At 35.1% G+C, this 17,750-nt stretch overlaps 1 protein-coding gene across 1 annotated transcript; it reads left to right on the plus strand.

Moving 5' to 3' along the window:
* The first annotated feature begins 2,509 nt into the window (after positions 1 to 2,509).
* Positions 2,510 to 4,358, plus strand: LOC147498871 (cyanidin 3-O-glucoside 7-O-glucosyltransferase (acyl-glucose)-like). Its single transcript, XM_086560745.1, has 5 exons — positions 2,510 to 2,781; positions 2,868 to 2,931; positions 3,031 to 3,089; positions 3,927 to 4,000; positions 4,320 to 4,358. The coding sequence occupies exons 1-4, from the start codon at positions 2,629 to 2,631 to the stop codon at positions 3,966 to 3,968; spliced, it is 318 nt and encodes a 105-aa protein (XP_086416871.1). The 5' UTR covers positions 2,510 to 2,628; the 3' UTR covers positions 3,969 to 4,000; positions 4,320 to 4,358.
* Positions 4,359 to 17,750: the final 13,392 nt, after the last annotated feature.

Genomic DNA, 17,750 nt, shown 5'->3' on the forward strand with positions numbered 1-17,750 from the left:
TGTTTTGTAGTTGGCTTCTTTTAGTTGGTAATAAAAGAGGTCAAAATCGTAAAAATCGAGTTTGAAATTTTGAGACAGATGTCAAATTTTAGTTTTTATAGAGGAAAAAAAAAAAAAATTGCTATATCCTCTAAACTTAAAAAATTGAGTCTGTGTAGACAATACCCAATCTTCTGAAAACACATATGGTCCAACTTACAAATGAACAGTTAGCAAAAACCAAATCATCGGTAGAGAACTACATTTGGGCAGACTTGCAAATTCTTCTACTCAACACATCTGTCACAGTTACATCAGCCAATCTGATGGTGTAATTGAAGCTAAAACGAATATACATACTCGGTCTGAAGATCCTCCTAGTTGTCGATAAAATTTTCAGACTATGACATATAACAAGTCAATATTGGACTTGTATACTGCTGGGAAGTTCCAAGTTGGAAATTTGGTTGAAACAAGGCATTGGGTCTGGTAGATATTCACCAATGTTTATCATTTCTGTAACACCCTGAAACATATATTTGTTACTACTTGCTAAACGTTTTACTTACTGTTATTATGAAACCATAAAAACAGGTGCTGCAAGCCTGCAAGCCTGCAATCCGGTAATGTTATGGCGACTCTACAGTTTCTGCTTTGCAATGTAGAGTCTATTTTCATTTGAACATTTATTATGAAATTTTTATGTACAAGGTAATTACCTTCAAATAAAAAATAAAAAATAAAATAGACAAAATAAACATTCAGAGAGTAACTCTAGAGGACAAATTGGGGGAAAAAATAATTTTAGAGGACATATATATTTTTTTTTAATCACTCATAAGAACCGGGTAGATGAAAGATCAAGTATACTCTTGGCGTGAAATTATAAACCGCATGGGTAGATGAAATGTCAAGTATACCGGTCTGACGAAATAATAAATATCCCTACCAACCAAAACGACCCGGTGTATATAGTATGAACAATCATTGTTCATACTTTTTTCATATATTAACATCATTGTTCATATAAACAATTATTGTTGATTGTTCATACCTTAACATAATGTATGATCAGTAAAAATATTTATTGGAGTTTGAACAATCATTGTTTATACGATGGTATGAACAATCATTGTTCAGTATATATTTCAGGGTATGAACAATCAATGTTAAATACCTCAACATATATAATGTATAATCAATAAGAACATTTATTGGAGTATGAACATGTTCATATATATTTGGAATATGAACAATCAATGTTCATACCTCGACATAATGTATGATCAATAAAAACATTTTTTTGGAGTATGAACAATAATTGTTCATATATAAAGAATAATTATTGTTCATACTTATTTGGGATATGAACAATCAATGTTCATATCTATTTCGGATACGAACAATAATTGTTCTTACTGTTGATACATATTTGGGTTATGAATAATCAATGTTCATATTTTAACATAATGTATGATCAGTAAGAACACCTATTAGAGTATTTAACAATTATTGTTTATCCTCAATACGTAGTATGAATAATAATTGTTTATACATCAATATATTATATTAAGTCACATTCGTTTATTTGGGTATGAACAATCATTTGTTCATACGTCGATATAAAAGTATGAACATATATTGTTCATAACAAAATGACAGAAATAGTAAAATAGGAAAATATTTATTTCAAATCCGGATTATTTGTCTTTGAGAGTTATTTTCACTTTTTCACTCGAAATTTGTCTTTATGAGTGATTATAAAAAAACTCTGTCATCTAGAGTTGTTTTAAATCAAAATTGGGTTTTGGGACCAATTTCTTGATAAATATTTTCTAAAACAGCAAATAATCCAGATTTCTATCACACAGTATAATAACGAAAACTAACTATAAATCTATAATAACGAAAAATGACTTTACAGGAACCACTGAAGGCGATTAGCCATATCCACTTTATGAGACAGAAAATGAATAAAAAATTTGTTTCTCGATTTAAATGAATCTTAGCTATTAGGATTCGTTTTTCATTTAGTCCAAAAAGCAATTCTTCATGAGTGCCGCCTGGGATTCAAAATCTAGCTAGTATTTGTACTTTGGTTCTAGATAAGGGTTTTAATGTTTTTGTACCGGCCGGCTTCAGTTTGTTTGGTGCATGATACTGGAACTAATTTAAAATGCTCGCTCGACGTCGCTCCAAGGTAGCTTTTTTTCAGTACATCCACTGTCCAAGTATGCAAAAACATACAGTCAGCTTGGCAGCTTGAAAACTTTTCTCATAACCATAAAAAACAAAAAAAGTAGACTTTTCTCAGCTTTTGTAGATGTCCAGTAGAAGCATCTGTCACCATTACATTAAGTCATTAACTAGACTGTTCCAATTTTCCATCTAGGCTTTTGTTAATTAGTTTTTTTGTGTCTTCTGACGTACATACAAACACGCATATCAATATCTTTTAACTCTACAATTTTGTTTTCCGGCCCTTCTTTTGTTTATTTGTTTGGCTTCATGTTCTCATTTATATATAAAAAATAGACTACTCTTAAAACTAACTGATAAGCAGTAAAAACTCTAAAATTCAATTTTGTATATATAAAGAATGTTGCACTGTTAGTTGGGAGTAGTAGTATACTAGTATTGCACTTTGATATGGCCGGAACAATGAGTTTCACTTCTCTTTTCCTTCGTCTTCTTTTAACTCTAGTGGTAGCAGAAGTTGGGATAGGCCAAACCACTCCCAAGTTCAGCAGAGATGACTTCCCATCCAACTTTGTATTTGGTGCTGGCACTTCGGCCTATCAGGTTGGTATATATACTTCGTGAACGACGTGAAGTAGATCAATATATATGAATTTTCTAACAAATAATGGAAATGGATGTTTTTGCAGATTGAAGGAGCTGTAGCAGAAGATGGAAGGACACCTAGTATATGGGATGTTTACACTCATAAGGGTATGTACACAAACTGATGCCACTAATACGATGATGTTTATGTAATAGTAATGATGATGCTGATGTTGTTTATGTGATTCATGGTCTTGAATGTGTCAGGATATATGCCGGATAAGAGCAACGCAGATATAGCTTGCGACGGGTACCACAAATACAAGGTAAGGACTTACTTTTATTTTGTGGTCCCCTACAAGGTGCTGTGAATTACAGAAAGCTAGGATTAAGTACAAGTACCGATCAGTTATACATTCTAAACTCCTTTTAGGTCATTTCTTTACACGTCGATGAGAGTTTTATCTGTAGTGGTTCTCTCTCGCTAGTATGTTAACTATGTAAAAGAAATTTATGTAAGATTACAATCTCCTAATGCGCATGTTGCAAATTTTAATACTGAATTTGCAATCATGTGTTGAGTTTCGTGGAACAACTTCCACAGTACAAGCCCAGCCCCTCCCCCTCCCCAACAAATAAAAAAAAAAAAAAAAAACTTTTGTAATTTTGAAAATTCTTGCAAATTGCTTTCTTAGTCATATTTATGCTTTGAAAAATTTGCTCTGATTTTATTTTTTCGTTTTTCTGTTTTGTCGTACGTTTCTTTCTTAATTGACTTCTGTGCAATCTTCTCAATAATAATGACGTCGATTAATTCAATGCTTCACCAAGCAAATATGTCACACACGAGTGACACACACTCGCTACCTAGTAAGTACTCATAACTAAATCCCAACTGATCAAATATATCATTTTCCAACTCAACATCAACTCTAATTTTGGAGCTTACCCAACACATCACTTTTCAACTAACTCTATTTTCTTAGTTCTTGGGAATTGATTTATAGCACAATATAATATTTATGCCTATATTAATACGCCATGGTTTGATATTGTATTCTGATATGGAAGCAGTTTTCAAGTTTTGATTCAGTATTATATTCTGAATATGTCATACATTAATTTCTTTTGCTTAATTGATAAGTTACTGTTGGTACTTGTAGGAGGATGTGAACATCATGAGTGATATAGGACTTGAAGCCTAGATTCTCCATCTCATGGTCAAGGCTGCTTCCATGTATGATCAGTACTCATATTGTTACTCAACAATACATAATTCTTTCCTGGCTACGAAAACTGTTAATGACCAATCCATTTTAAGAGTTGCAGGCCTTAGTGCCACCTATGGCTAATATACCCATATACCCTGAGGCCTGAGCATTTAATTTTTTACATTTTAAGCTATACATATGGAACCAGCATAATAAAATTAAAATTCATGTTTTTATAGAATAACTTTTAGCAATCCTCATTAACTTGCTATTGTTATGGTAGTGCATATGCTCAATCGTGATTTTTCTATTATCCTGAAATGCCGCCACATTGTTTTAATGTAGATGGAAGAGGAGCCATTAATCCGAAAGGCCTCAATATTACAATAATCTCATTGACGAACTGGTCGGCCATGGTATCTTCATGGAAAAACACATGGAAGAAGAAATTATTTTATATACTTTATAGCTATATTCATTCCTAATATTTTTATCTTCACTTTATATATATATATATATATATATATATATATATATATATATATTCTGTAAAGAAAACTCCTCGAGTAACAGTGACAATTGGGTCGATTGGATTTTTATTTTTCCTGATTTGTCTCCATGGCTCTTATCTACTAACATCAACAAGATAAAATACTCCTCGAGTAACAGTGACAATTAGATCGGATTTTTGAAACTTTCCTGATTTAACATCAACCAGATAAAATACAATACGTAGTTATGTTTAACAGGGACATATATGTCATTCGATATGTTATTCATTATTATTGGGTGGGCCCAAAAAATCAGACTCAGAACCTCACAACTTTCATACCCACCCCGTGGACTATTGCTTTATGTCTTTATCAAACTATCCTAATTCACTATCATAATTACCCATTGTAAAACCCTTTTCAGTTGCACAGTTGCGCAATTAGTACAAAGGGCCCAAAGTTTAAAAACAAAAACACACACACACACACATTACGGCTAATAAAATAGTACACGTGTACATCTATTAGGTTGCCACATTTTGCATAAACTCCTCCATTTTACCTATCTCATTTTATTATTATTATTATTTTAATGAAATTTAAAAAGGAGAAAAGACTTAATTTTTAATCTTCTTTTTTTAATAAAATTTAAAAGAAAAAAGGCTTAATTTGAATTATTTATATATGTAAGATGTAGTAATACTTTTTATATATGCAAAGAAATAAAATAAAATTATGTTGAACATTAATTGTATTAAAAAATATATATATATATATATTAATCCATATCGATGACAATGATTTTTTCCTTTTCAATTTGTCCTCATTGATATTTGCTAATTACAACACTCAGGCCAAATCTAATATGGATTGTTGTATGTAGAGATATATATGTCGTTGATATGTATTTCTTCGCTATAAAATTCGGCAAAATTGTGGGGCTTTATGAATTTGTTTTGTTTAGGAGGGTTTAGGGGGCTTTATTATTAATTGAATTGGAAACTTTTCATTACGTGCTAAATTTGGACCGACCAACCCCACTACCAATTTCCAACTCTTCCGACCTATTTCCCATCACTACAATAGCGTGAGATGTTTTTGTGAATAATAGTAAAAAAATTGATTTCTTCCCACCCGACACCGTATAACCAAATAAGATAAAAAGATGTGTTAATTACATTAAGCATGCATAGAAATTTAAATGCAATTGTTTACTTTAAACACCATGTCTTTTGTTTTTCTCTTTGTTCTCCTATTAGAAATATCTCAAATTAATTTGGAAGATATTATTGGATTAGCGGTTATTGGGGTATGACAAAACTGAGTTAGTTATGGGGTACGGGAGTATTTTATGGGCATGTCGAGATCACCCTAAATTTCCACATTTCACTTCTTTTTGCACTTATTTTTCCCGGCGAAAAATGAGCATGTGAAACTTGGACCGATTTAGATGGACCCTTGGGTGCAGTGGAGATCTTAGTAAAACAGTTAATATTCCTTCCTTAAAATAGAAATACTGTATAAGATAAAGTCATAAAGTATCTTTCTTAATAATTAAGGCCGGGTAAGGACTATTCAATATAATTCATACTCACAAGATTTCTATCATGCTTAACCGTAGGAGCAAATGAATTGTACTAGAATTAACTAGAAATAAAATAACTTGAACAAGATTTTCTTACTACGAGGGGTGAGGGTTTTCCTTTGGAAGCGGTGAGCCGGTGGCGCCCTCACGTACCCATTTAGGGATCAAGCCAATCATAGTTCCCCTATTGGTGTAAGGATCTATGGGGATGGATTAAGCCGTTTCGATGAAGGAAGGCAGTATAGGTTCCTCACTCTTTGTTCTAATAATGCGTCCCTCACCCGATTCTCAACTTTGAATCGGTATTCTATAGTATGTCACTTCGCCTACTTATTCGAGATTTTCCAATTCTCGAAACGCTAATTCATATATATATTAGTTATTCAACCTAGACAAAAGAAGTAGACAAAAGAAGTATTTAGGCCAAAGAGAACCTATGATAATGGCATGTCAATAATATACTTATCTCACTACTATTCTAACAACCAATTACGCTGGAAATAAAACAATAAGTTAATAAAATAGGTACGGATATATCAAAAAGCTCATTAAACGGCTTGGTAGCCCGGATGAAAGCCCTGAAGTGACCTAACATGGCATGTAGACAAATGGCTTGGTGATAGACTCCTTGTGGCGACAACGCCTATTCGCGGCCTTTTCGAAAGCACAACTCTCCACCCGGATATCAAAACAGTTCTTGCTTGGTTCCGGCAGGGTCTAACTTATCAACTATTAATTCAAGATACAAGGAATTGAAAATTAGAGGTGTAAGCCCTATGACATGCACCACCACATGTAACTCCTAATATATATTCTCTTCAATCCAACATTTAAGGAAACCTAGAAGTCGGTTTCTCCATTCATGATAGCTAAACAAAAATAACTAACCTTTGAATAAAATCCTTTTGAAGGAACATACACTATACTAGGTTTTTAACAATGGGTGTCGGCAATTCATTTAACGTTTCAAATGCCATGTTTTGGATAACCTTGTGCTCGATGATTACCGTGTCGATCTGCCGCGATTTCTGGCCTGCTCGGTGTTATCGCCAGCTCTTAGTTTCTGTTTTGCAGGGTGAAATCATTGCGAGAGGGATTGGATCGGTACTTTCTCTTTTCTCTTTATACAAGTGTTCAAAATGTTCTTGACGATTCCTTTAGTTGATTTGGAGTAAATGTAGGAACCTATAGGTTAAATATGTTTTATCGGCATCCACCAAACAATACCCATTGTTAAAAAACCTAGCATAGTGTGTCCTAGAGGTTCTAGGATAACGATCACAGTGGCCAGTTGAAAAGAAATTCCATGGGATCCATTCGGCTCAAATTGATTAATGATCAAGCACTGTAAGAAATATATTGATTTCTAGGTGTTGGACTCTTGGTTCCCAAGAAATCCTAGATTTAAGTATGGGCTTGTAATGGGGAAGTAAATTGGATGGTTCTTTAATTTGTTTTCAGAATTATGAATCAAACTAAAAGGAAAACCTAGAATTATAAATCCATATTCTCTTACAATCCAAAGATTTAAAGGAAACCTAGAAGTCGGTTTCTCCATTTAATGAAGAATATATACATCCGAAAAATACATAGGGTGTTTACATCCAAACACAACTCGATCCTTCCTTTGTCGCTTGTTATATAGGCAAGTAAAGGCAATGACAACAACATATGAGGGTTAGGCATACCTCGACCTATACTACCCAAGATTACAAAGGAGCATTCATTAGTCGGTCAGAAAAATGAAAATTTTAGGAGATAAGTCCTTTCCCACTCCACCCTAATTTGGTAAGGTTCATAATAAAATAAAATACCTTTGGGTTGCAGTCACAAAGATACAAATCAAAGGGAAAAATATTTGTTTCTCTATAATTGTTAGAATAAAGGGGAGGTAGTAAGGTGACAAACACTGCTACATCAAGTTACTAGAAGCCAAATAATGCTAAATTGAACAACAATTTCAAATCACATGAAGTAATTTAGGGTATCAATGGCTTCTTAGATTAACCGCAAATCTTGACAAGTTTGGTAAGCAAAAGGCAAGGTATATTAACTAGAAATTAGGGTTCAACACTCCAACATTGCAACTAGAAATGAATAAATTCACATAACAGGAATCTTTTGTAACCTAAATGATAAAACCTCTTGTTTCTCAAATAAGCTTCCAAGATCGAAGCATTGTGATCTAGAAATAAACTCAAATGCATTCATTGATACGAATTTTCTTTCTTTTCAGCATAAGATATTCCTACAAAATGGAGTGCCACATTAAAATTAAAAGATCCCAATAACAAGTTCACTCTTTCAACCATTTTTTAAAGGTTCCATCTTCTAAAAGAAAGGGCCGAGATACATTATAAGTCTTTCTTTTTCACCAAAGACAAAAATAAATTGCTAAAGGAAACAAATATGGCTTTAAGAGTTTTTGACCAAATGTGGTGAACGAGAATCATACTCTTTACAGTTACATTAACACCAGCGAGCTGGGAAATAATAATAATAATAATAATAAAACCGGAAAGCATAAGAAGGGCTCAATTCATCGAAAATTTGGAATGCTGAACATATGAATTAATGATCATACCTTGAGTCGTTAAATCTGCAACAACATCATCGAGGCTTACGTCTTCTCCTTGTTCAAAGTCCGGTGGTATGTACCCTTTCTTAAACCATTCATTTTCTAGTATGTTAGGGATTGTAATTCTCACGGGGAAACATAAAAGGTGTAACATTATAGAAAAGCCAAGCACATTAAATCTAGGATGCTGATTTGATCTGAAACAAGCTCAAAGATTGGGATTGGGGACAAAATTTAACTATAAAACCACTAGCATGGAGGAAGCTTTCGAGAGTGGAGACAACTTCTGATAAGAGGATTGTGGTCAAGGATAAAACAATTTATTTAGGTTCTTCTTGTTGGATGAAAACCATGAAGGACCGTAAAATCAACCTTGTTGATCTGAGTTTCAGTGAACTAGATCATGCATCACTTCTCGATCAAATATTAATATTGAGATGGGAAGGAAAGCATATTTAAGTAGTCACCTTTTATCGAGAGATATTAGATTTGGCGTCAAAAGGCAAAGGCAAGTAGCCAGACCATAAGAACAAAAGAATCACTCCACGGGACCATATATCCTCTGTTGTTCCATCATAACCTTTATCATTAAGAACCTAATATAAGAAAAACACCGGGGAAAAATACAAAAGCGGTCATAAGATGCAATAGTGAAAACCAATTCATGATTAAGCAACATATAACCAGGAAAAATACCTCGGAGCAACATAATTTGGTGTCCCACAAAGCGGTGTGAAGTAGGTCATCTGCCTACAATAAATTAAAGAGGTTTTTCTCTTAGTTTATCATTATCTACCAATAAATTGAAAATTGAAGGGTTTTTTTTAACAGTGGCACTTTTGAATGTGATGTGATCATGTGAGAGAGAAGTGTAACCACGGAAAAAAACCCAAACCCGGATATTGTTATGCTAACCAAACCCCAAAACCAGGGCATTGAATCTTGGCTTCTAATCAATCTTTCTCTTGATTCCGGCATCTTGTAACCAACTTCTATCTTTCCCGGTTACAAGATGAACAAAATTTCATCAAAAATCAAGATTTACGGCAAGAAACCATTAAAAGTAAAAAGAATTGAAGAAATGAGATGCACCATTGTTTTAATTTCTGAAAAAGATTAAGTTTTACCTTTGATTCTTGTTTTAGAGAGAAATTGGTAATGGGTTCTTTACATCTCTTGAAATATTTACACGCAAAGGCAGCAAACTTGTAGTTGGTCATTGATTTCTCTCAAATCGAACCATGGTGGCGAAAATTATGAAGAGATAGAAGTGGAGCGAGGGAAGTTCTAGCGAGTCTTTCCTTCTCCTCGAAATATTTACACGCAAAGACAGCAAACTTGTAGTTGGTCGACTGATTTCTCTCAAATCGTGAACCATGGTGGCAGAAATTATGAAGAGATAGAAGTGGAACAAGAAGTTCTAGCGAGAGTCTTTCCTTCTTCCCCTTTTATTTATTTTTTCTTCGAACTCGCCACGGTAGCTATAATTTTGCCCAAAATATAAACCACCGTTTTCACGAAAATAGTGGGGTATACGAATACAAAAAAAATATTATGTTATATTTGATAGTACCGTGGTATATGAGTATTATATACTACCGTTTCACAAAATCCCGATGGTATTTGTTTGTTTCCAAAACTAAGAAAGTGTTTTTTGTACCGTGGTGAATGAGTATAAAACCACATTATTATGGGGAACATGGTATATACCAAATAACCTACCGTGGCTAATGTGCATTTTGTAGTAGTGTATATATTATGTTCCTTAGGTTAATATCTTGTTTCCTTTTTATTTAAAACTTTCCGAAAATTAAAGATAATCAAATCCCACATACTAGAAAAATAAAAATCAAATATAGAAATACTAAATATAGTTCATAAATAAAGTAGAAATAAAATAGGGTCTTACAAGTCCGGTGATGAGGAGGTAACGCATTATTTAAAATACGTATTTATTTATTAATTAATTAATTTAATTATTTATTTAAAATTGATTGATTGGATTAGGGATATGTGGGCCCTGGTTTACGCCCGAAGTCCGGGGCTTGGGTTTCAAATCCAAGTATATATTAAATATTGTTACGGAGAATAGGGTTCTTAGATAATAAAATAATAAAAAATGGCGCTGGTTGGCTAAAAATTGAGCCACGACGATTAGGACTAGGAGGGGATTCATGAGTTGTTAATTAAGGTGAGTAGTTATTTTTTTGGCTATTTCACTTGAATCTATAGTTTTAGTATATCGGTGTATACCGACATATTTCTATCTAAGGTTTAGCCTATTGATCCGCTTTCATTATCATGTTTTATTGACGTCGTGCACAGTCGTTATTATTAAACTTTGTTAAATATCGAAAATTGTATTTGAATTCATTTAACCTTGGAGGCCATTAATGGCGTGAGCCCGTGAGTCGTCATGTACATTGTTTGAACTTAAATACTGTTTGGGTTATTGTTGCTTTGAACTTTGATTGCCGGATGATTAGTCGTAGTGGGTGTTGGAGTATTGGAGAGTTGGGTGGGTTGTTTGAAGCTTGGAAAGCTTAAAATTATTAATGGCGTGAGATCGCCCGAGGCTAGGGAGTAATATATACTTTATGTCTTGATGTTGTGAATTTCGTTTTGATTTTTGATGGGATGATGTTTGGTGGTAGCGGGGATGATTGGGTGCTCGGCAGGTAGTGCCGTTTGAAGCTTTGGATCCAGGTGTTAATGGAGTGCCTTAATTGAGATCTAGTTTTGGATGTTAATGAGGTGAGATTTTGTGTTTGACAAAGTTGTAAGGTTTTTGCAAGGGGCCAAAACCCGATGTGTTGATGAAGTGAGGGTGGTGGCGGAAATTTGGGGTGTGGTAGAGAAGAAGTCCCGGAGAAGATGACATGTTTGGTTGGGCTTGAGGCTTGGGCCTAAGCTTGTTTAGTTGTTAGGCCTTAGTTTGCTTCTTTTTGGCGGGTTATAACCTTTTTGGGCATTAGAGTGTTTTTTTGGGCTCATTTAGTTTAAGTTGTTTTGGGCGGACCACATTAGTTATTTTGGCCCGATTTTGTTTGTTTTGTTTGGATTGAGTTTAGTTTAAAGTTTAAGGCGGTTTCAATTCAAATTTTGGGACCCGAACCCATTTGTGTTTTAGGCTAGTTCAGTTTAAGTTTTGGGGCGGTTTCATATCTTTTCTTTTGGAAGGCCGAACCAAGTAAAGTTTGGGCGGTTTAAGTTTCATTTTTAGTTGGCTTGGGCGAAACCTATTAGCTTTCTTTGGACCCGGTTTCAAGTTTGTTTGGGGGCGGTCCATATAACTTAAAATAGATCTAATTGGGTCTTTAAATGTTTAGACTTTTGGGTTCTAAGGTTTGGGTTTGGGCAGCTGGTTAGTTATTCGAACCATTTCCTTAGTCATGAGCCCATGAGCCATGCACCTTTGACCTTAGCCATGAACCATGGCTATGACCCTAAACCCGTTGAACATGGAAACGCACGGTTTGACTTTGACAATGGCGTGTTGACTTTGACTTTGACCGTTGGATGTGGAATGTTGATTTTTTCTAGTTGTTCACATTTTTTATTTTATGGACAAAGGTAGTAATAAAATATTGTCGAAATTGTATAACTTTGTTTGTCAATATCTAATTAAGATTTGACGTGAGTAGTGTGTAAATAATATAAATATTGACACGTAACAAGAAGTGAATTCTTATAAGACTTAGATTCATGGACTTTAGTATTGGGCTTTGAGGGTGACTTGAGTTCACATAAGTATATTGAACGAATAGATTACATGATTGATTACTAGTATGAGTTGCTACTTAAATGATTTGTAGTATTTATGAAGGCTTGAGATATTCTATATGGTGTAGTGGAATATATAATTGGCACGTGAAATAATAAGTTTCTAGATTTGATATAGAGATAATTGGATATCGTGCAATAAATAGTATTGTCACGTGATAATGTGGATTGTATTATAACGAGAAGCGTTGAGCTTCAGTACAATTAAGTATACTGGCATGAGATAGAATAAGAATTATTATGAGATATAAATGTATGACACTTGAATAAATTACGTAATGAAAATCCTATAACCTAGCTACCACAACTCATGTGATTTGGCCCTTGTGATGAAGGGTGTGATATGATTGGCCGGGCGTGGTAATGTGATTGACCTTTAAAGGCGTTTCAGTGAATCTGAATGGCCCTTAAAATAGTCGAATGGTGGCTTGATTATTCCGTTCACAAAATTAGAACGAGGCGTAGCGATATTTTTATGCGAATAGTGGCGCGATTTATATAATGGCTTTAAGTGTGAGGGTTATCTAGTGTCGCGCATCCCGCTCAAGGTAGTTACGCTGCGGAGTGGTTCATTATGTAAGGGAGCCATGTGGATGTACATGTTAAAATTTGGGAAGCAATTGTGGTAGCCAGGAAACTAGGTAAGATATAGATCTGACGTTGATTTTAGGGGCATGCAAAGAAAGTCTTAATTAATATAATTATGGTAATATGTTGGTTAATGATGTATCTTTAGATAAATGATTGTATATGGTTTTGCGAGGTGTGGGTCAAACTAATTACTTGGGCAAGCAGACCCACTCTGTAATTGAGCATGAAATCACGGTAAGTATAGGATATGTTTGGCTGGTTATTAGTTTAGTTAGAACCTAAAATTTTGTGGAGGAACTAAATGCTTTTTATTATGCATATGGTTTGTTGTGTGGTTAGTGGGAAGTTAAAGCCTCCAGGTGGAGGAACTACTTGCCTTATTTATTGTAGTTAAGAATGTCGTTATTGGTTATTAGAAGTTAAAAAGCCTCGGTGGAGGAACTAACCCGCCTTATGGATTGTGTATGTATATGTATAAGTATATGTTGTATTATAGAGCTACTCACACTAGCATTGTTTATAATCTTGACCGATTTGCATGTTTGCTTATCGGGTGTGTTTATTAAATGAACATAGTTGATAAGTCTTGACAGGTTTCATGTTGAAGAAGGTTGGTTCTTTGCTTGTGGTTTTGCATTAACGCCGCATTAAGGATATGTTTTGTTTTCCCTTAAGGTGTAATAGATTTTTTAGTTGAGACAAATGTTATTTTATATTTTTAGGTTGTATTTATAACTAAAGAGGGTTGAAAGGAGATTTATAACTTAATCGGTTTGTGAATTTTGTAATGAAGATGACTTTTGTTAATTTGAAATTTTTATTGGTTTTAATTATCCGTATTTAAACCGATTATGGGTTTTGGGAGTGGAGAAGCATCACACCGAAAATCGAAGAGTCGGGAACAAATATTGTTTTTTCGAGATTCACGAAATTAGGGTGTGACAAGGAGGAATGATAAAAGAGGATGGCGATGATAAGGAGGATGATGATTTGGAAGATTTGATGGAAGTTAAGACATCGGGTGGAAGTAGAAGTCGAAGCACCTCAAGTGGGATACTATGTGAGAAAATCCAATGATGATTTGAGTACACACAACATGTATATGGTGATATCCCTCTTGATTGAGCTTTGTATGACTATCTAGTGCATGTGGCTCGCGATGTTTGAAAAAGAAAATATTAGTATCTTGATTTTTCCTTTGTTTTACAAAACCGTTTGTTTCTCCTCATTGAAGTTTTTGTTGTTTCAGGCGAGATGTGAGTGTTAAAGTGTGTTCCGCATCTATCCAAGTTAAACGATGAGATGTAAAAATGAGTTCAAAAGATCTCCCAGTTGAAAATGAGCTTAAGAAGACCGGTTTTATGATCTCATATTTGGGTATTACAAACATCACGATCCGTCGTTGGTCTCTGCGTTTGTGGAGAAGTGACTTCTTGAGACCAACACCTTCTATATGCCATTTGGAGATGACTGTGACTTTGGATGATGTCTTCCAAATCATAGGTGTCGCGATTGAGGCGAGAGCGGTCTTGAGGAACACCAGGAGTTGACTTCGTGAACAATCGAGTCTCTCTACACCGTGCTATGGGTATCTCGTTGCCTGTGATTAAGGGGGAGATGGATGCGAGCCGGTTCATTTCAAAGGTAAGGCTAGAATTCCTGAGAGCGAGTTTGCTGGAAAGGTCTGCGATAAGGATAAAGATGGGAAGGCAAAGGGGAAGGTGTCGACTTTGGCGGAGGTACAGTGGGCTATAAGAGCTTATCTACTATTTTCTTTGGATGTACCATCTTCATCGACAAGTCTGGGACTGGAGTGCCGGTTTATTATTTGAGGTTGTTGCTGAAATTCAGTAAGATCCGCGAGTATGCATGGGGTGTGTAGACACCCCATTTTTACACCCCAGGCATAATTCATTCATGATTTTGTCTTGAATTAAATTTGATCATATAAGGTGATTTGCATTCTAGAGTCTTCATTTCTATATCAAACTTCTTTCTTTTCATCTTCTATTTTATGTCCGTAGACTCTTTCTTCTCATCATGTTCTAGCTATGGTTTGAAGTTTAGTTGCATTATGAGTTTTGAGCTGAAAATGACAAAAATGCCCCTATAACCCTTTGGAACCCAAATGTCAAATTTTCCATTCTTTATTTGGATTAGTTTATTTAATATTTGAATTCCCCTCAAAAAATCCTTCAAAATGAGTATAATCTTGCCGAGGTTCCTTTTGGATTTCAGAAACCTTAATCTTGTCCTATCCCATTTCAACCCCGTTGTCTGTTCAATGCAATACATTGTTGGAGTAAGATTTCAACCGAAGGGTATTTTAAAGAGTTCATGGACCTTACTAATGGATTAAGGATCATTTTTGTGAAGAAGAGTTTGCCTAATTTTGACCGGTCAAAGGAAATTTGCAATGCTCATATAATGGTCAAAGCGGGCCTTCTTTGTGGATTTTGGACTCATGCTCGTGGGTTGTGGATCCAGCTCGTGTTAAACTTTTTTATTAGGGTTTCTAGACTATTCTTAAGCATCCAAAACCCTAGATAACCTTTCTTAATTGTTTGATTTGATTTGATCCCTAAAATTAATAATATTCTATATTATATGCCATTTTGGAGCCATGTTTAGAAACTTCAGATTGTGAGAATATTGAGGACGTCTAGGTTTTTTTTCCCTAATCCATCTACAAAACCCTAAAAAATCAAAGGCCAAGATCGCACCTCTTTTCCATCTCTTGAATCAAATGCCAAATTTAGGAGGTGCATCGAGGAAAGATATCAAGCCATTGGATTTGTCTTTAATCAATACTTAGCCATTGGATCAAACTCATTACCATATTGGAATCCACGCTCAAACACTATAAATATGAGTTTCATTCACCCATAAAAAAAATATCTTCAGCTAGTTATTCAGAGTTAATAACCTAGTAGTTGTCTTTTTCTTGATTCTTCTTCATTTTTTTTTTATAGTTATTCATTTTAGCCATCGTTTCTCCTAGTTCAATCGAGTAGAAGTTTCATTTCACCCAAATTGTCACACCCGGACCGAACACATCCCGAGGGCGTGAAGATAAATCTCGGAGGCGGTCGCTATCCTGATTCTAACGAAATTTTGGCAGAGTTTCCTTTGTTTAATCGACGTTTCGTATACCAAAAACCTGTCATAATACCTGGACATCGCATAATTCATCATTCCAACAACCATATATATGCAACCAACCTTATACACAACAGTACATACATCCACCAAATGTTTAAGTGTAACAACTAATCAATTACATCAAGTATTACATCAAAATGAGCGAAGCTCTCTCTATACAACCAAAATGAGCTAATACTCTCTATAAACAACAAAAGGAACTAATTTCACCTATACCACAAAATACTTGACCACGTCCCTCGTCAAGCATAAGGAAATCCCCCAAATCCCCATAACCATCATCACTAGGGTTAGGGAATGCCTCCTCCGCCCAACTCGGGCTCTACTGAAATGTTAATGTAGGATGAGCAAACCACTATGCCTAGTAGAAACGCACATAACCAATAAATAGTCTACTTATAGAAAACATTTAAAACATGCAGGGTTTCCATAATAATATCCAAATATCGTGACTATATAATACATCACTAACTAGTATAAATCATTTCGACATGCTTCGTTAATATTCAAAATATAGTTTTCACAAACATCATACAACTATTGTGGCCGCTGCATCCTATTAGAATGGTGAAGGTAATTTGACCGTACTCATCCCTACCATAGGCATATCTCGGTTCAAGATTTTACGGTGTGAACCATGCACCGTTATTTTCTGATTTTTACCGGGCGGGAAGCTGAAATGCCGTTGTTGTGTTCGTTACACACAAAATCCTCAAAGCTTTTAGGGCTCAAAGGGTGGGCCTGTGACCCACGACCCCCATACGGTACTGTCACCTAATTTAAGGTGGTCAACCGTTCGACGATTGCTGCTTTCGGGATCCCGACGACATCGAGAGTGGACTAAACTCTCCTCCTCCGGCGTCTAAACCTCATCGAGGTAACATGTAACCTCACACAAGCTAAGCACCATATACAGCGTGACACGTACAAGCATGGTTATCTAGAAAAGTAGAAAAAGAATTCCTGGACTACATCCAGTGATGCATCCCTTTAAAGGTGGCCCACCACCTCGAAGGTGTGCACCACCGTTGGAATCCTAAATGACTGCCGTCTCCGGAAATGCGACAACAGTTCCTTCTTTATAGGAATTCACCAATTATTTTCCAAATCCCCCTCGTGATAAGCATAATAATATATATATACTCGTATTACCGGTTATTTCAAAATACTATAATTACATATTTAGTTTTCCTTCTAAACTGTTGATTCTGTAGGTGTGAGTTCCTGGATTTCCCACAATCGAGTAAAAGCAACCTATGACTCTCAAACGGGCCAGTCATAGTAAATAACAACCGATGATTCCCAAATGGTGAATCATCGTAAATAACAACGACCATCCCGGGAACAATCCAGAACCTCACACCTAGTTACAAACAACCGGGTAATCCTTACCCGCATTACAAAATCCATCTCTCTGTCTCCTTACTGAGACAAGAGACGAGAACCCTTCCCAAAACCAGTTTTGCTCTTTTAACAAATAAAATAAATCCCGCTACCCGATTTCACAAAAGCCATTTCACACCGAAAGCTATCCATATATATAGTTTATATCGAGGAAATACAATGCAAAACATGGATATCACATA

This window comes from Coptis chinensis, chromosome 5, assembly GCF_015680905.1.
Source record: "Coptis chinensis isolate HL-2020 chromosome 5, ASM1568090v1, whole genome shotgun sequence".
In the NCBI taxonomy this organism is placed as follows: Eukaryota; Viridiplantae; Streptophyta; class Magnoliopsida; order Ranunculales; family Ranunculaceae; genus Coptis; species Coptis chinensis.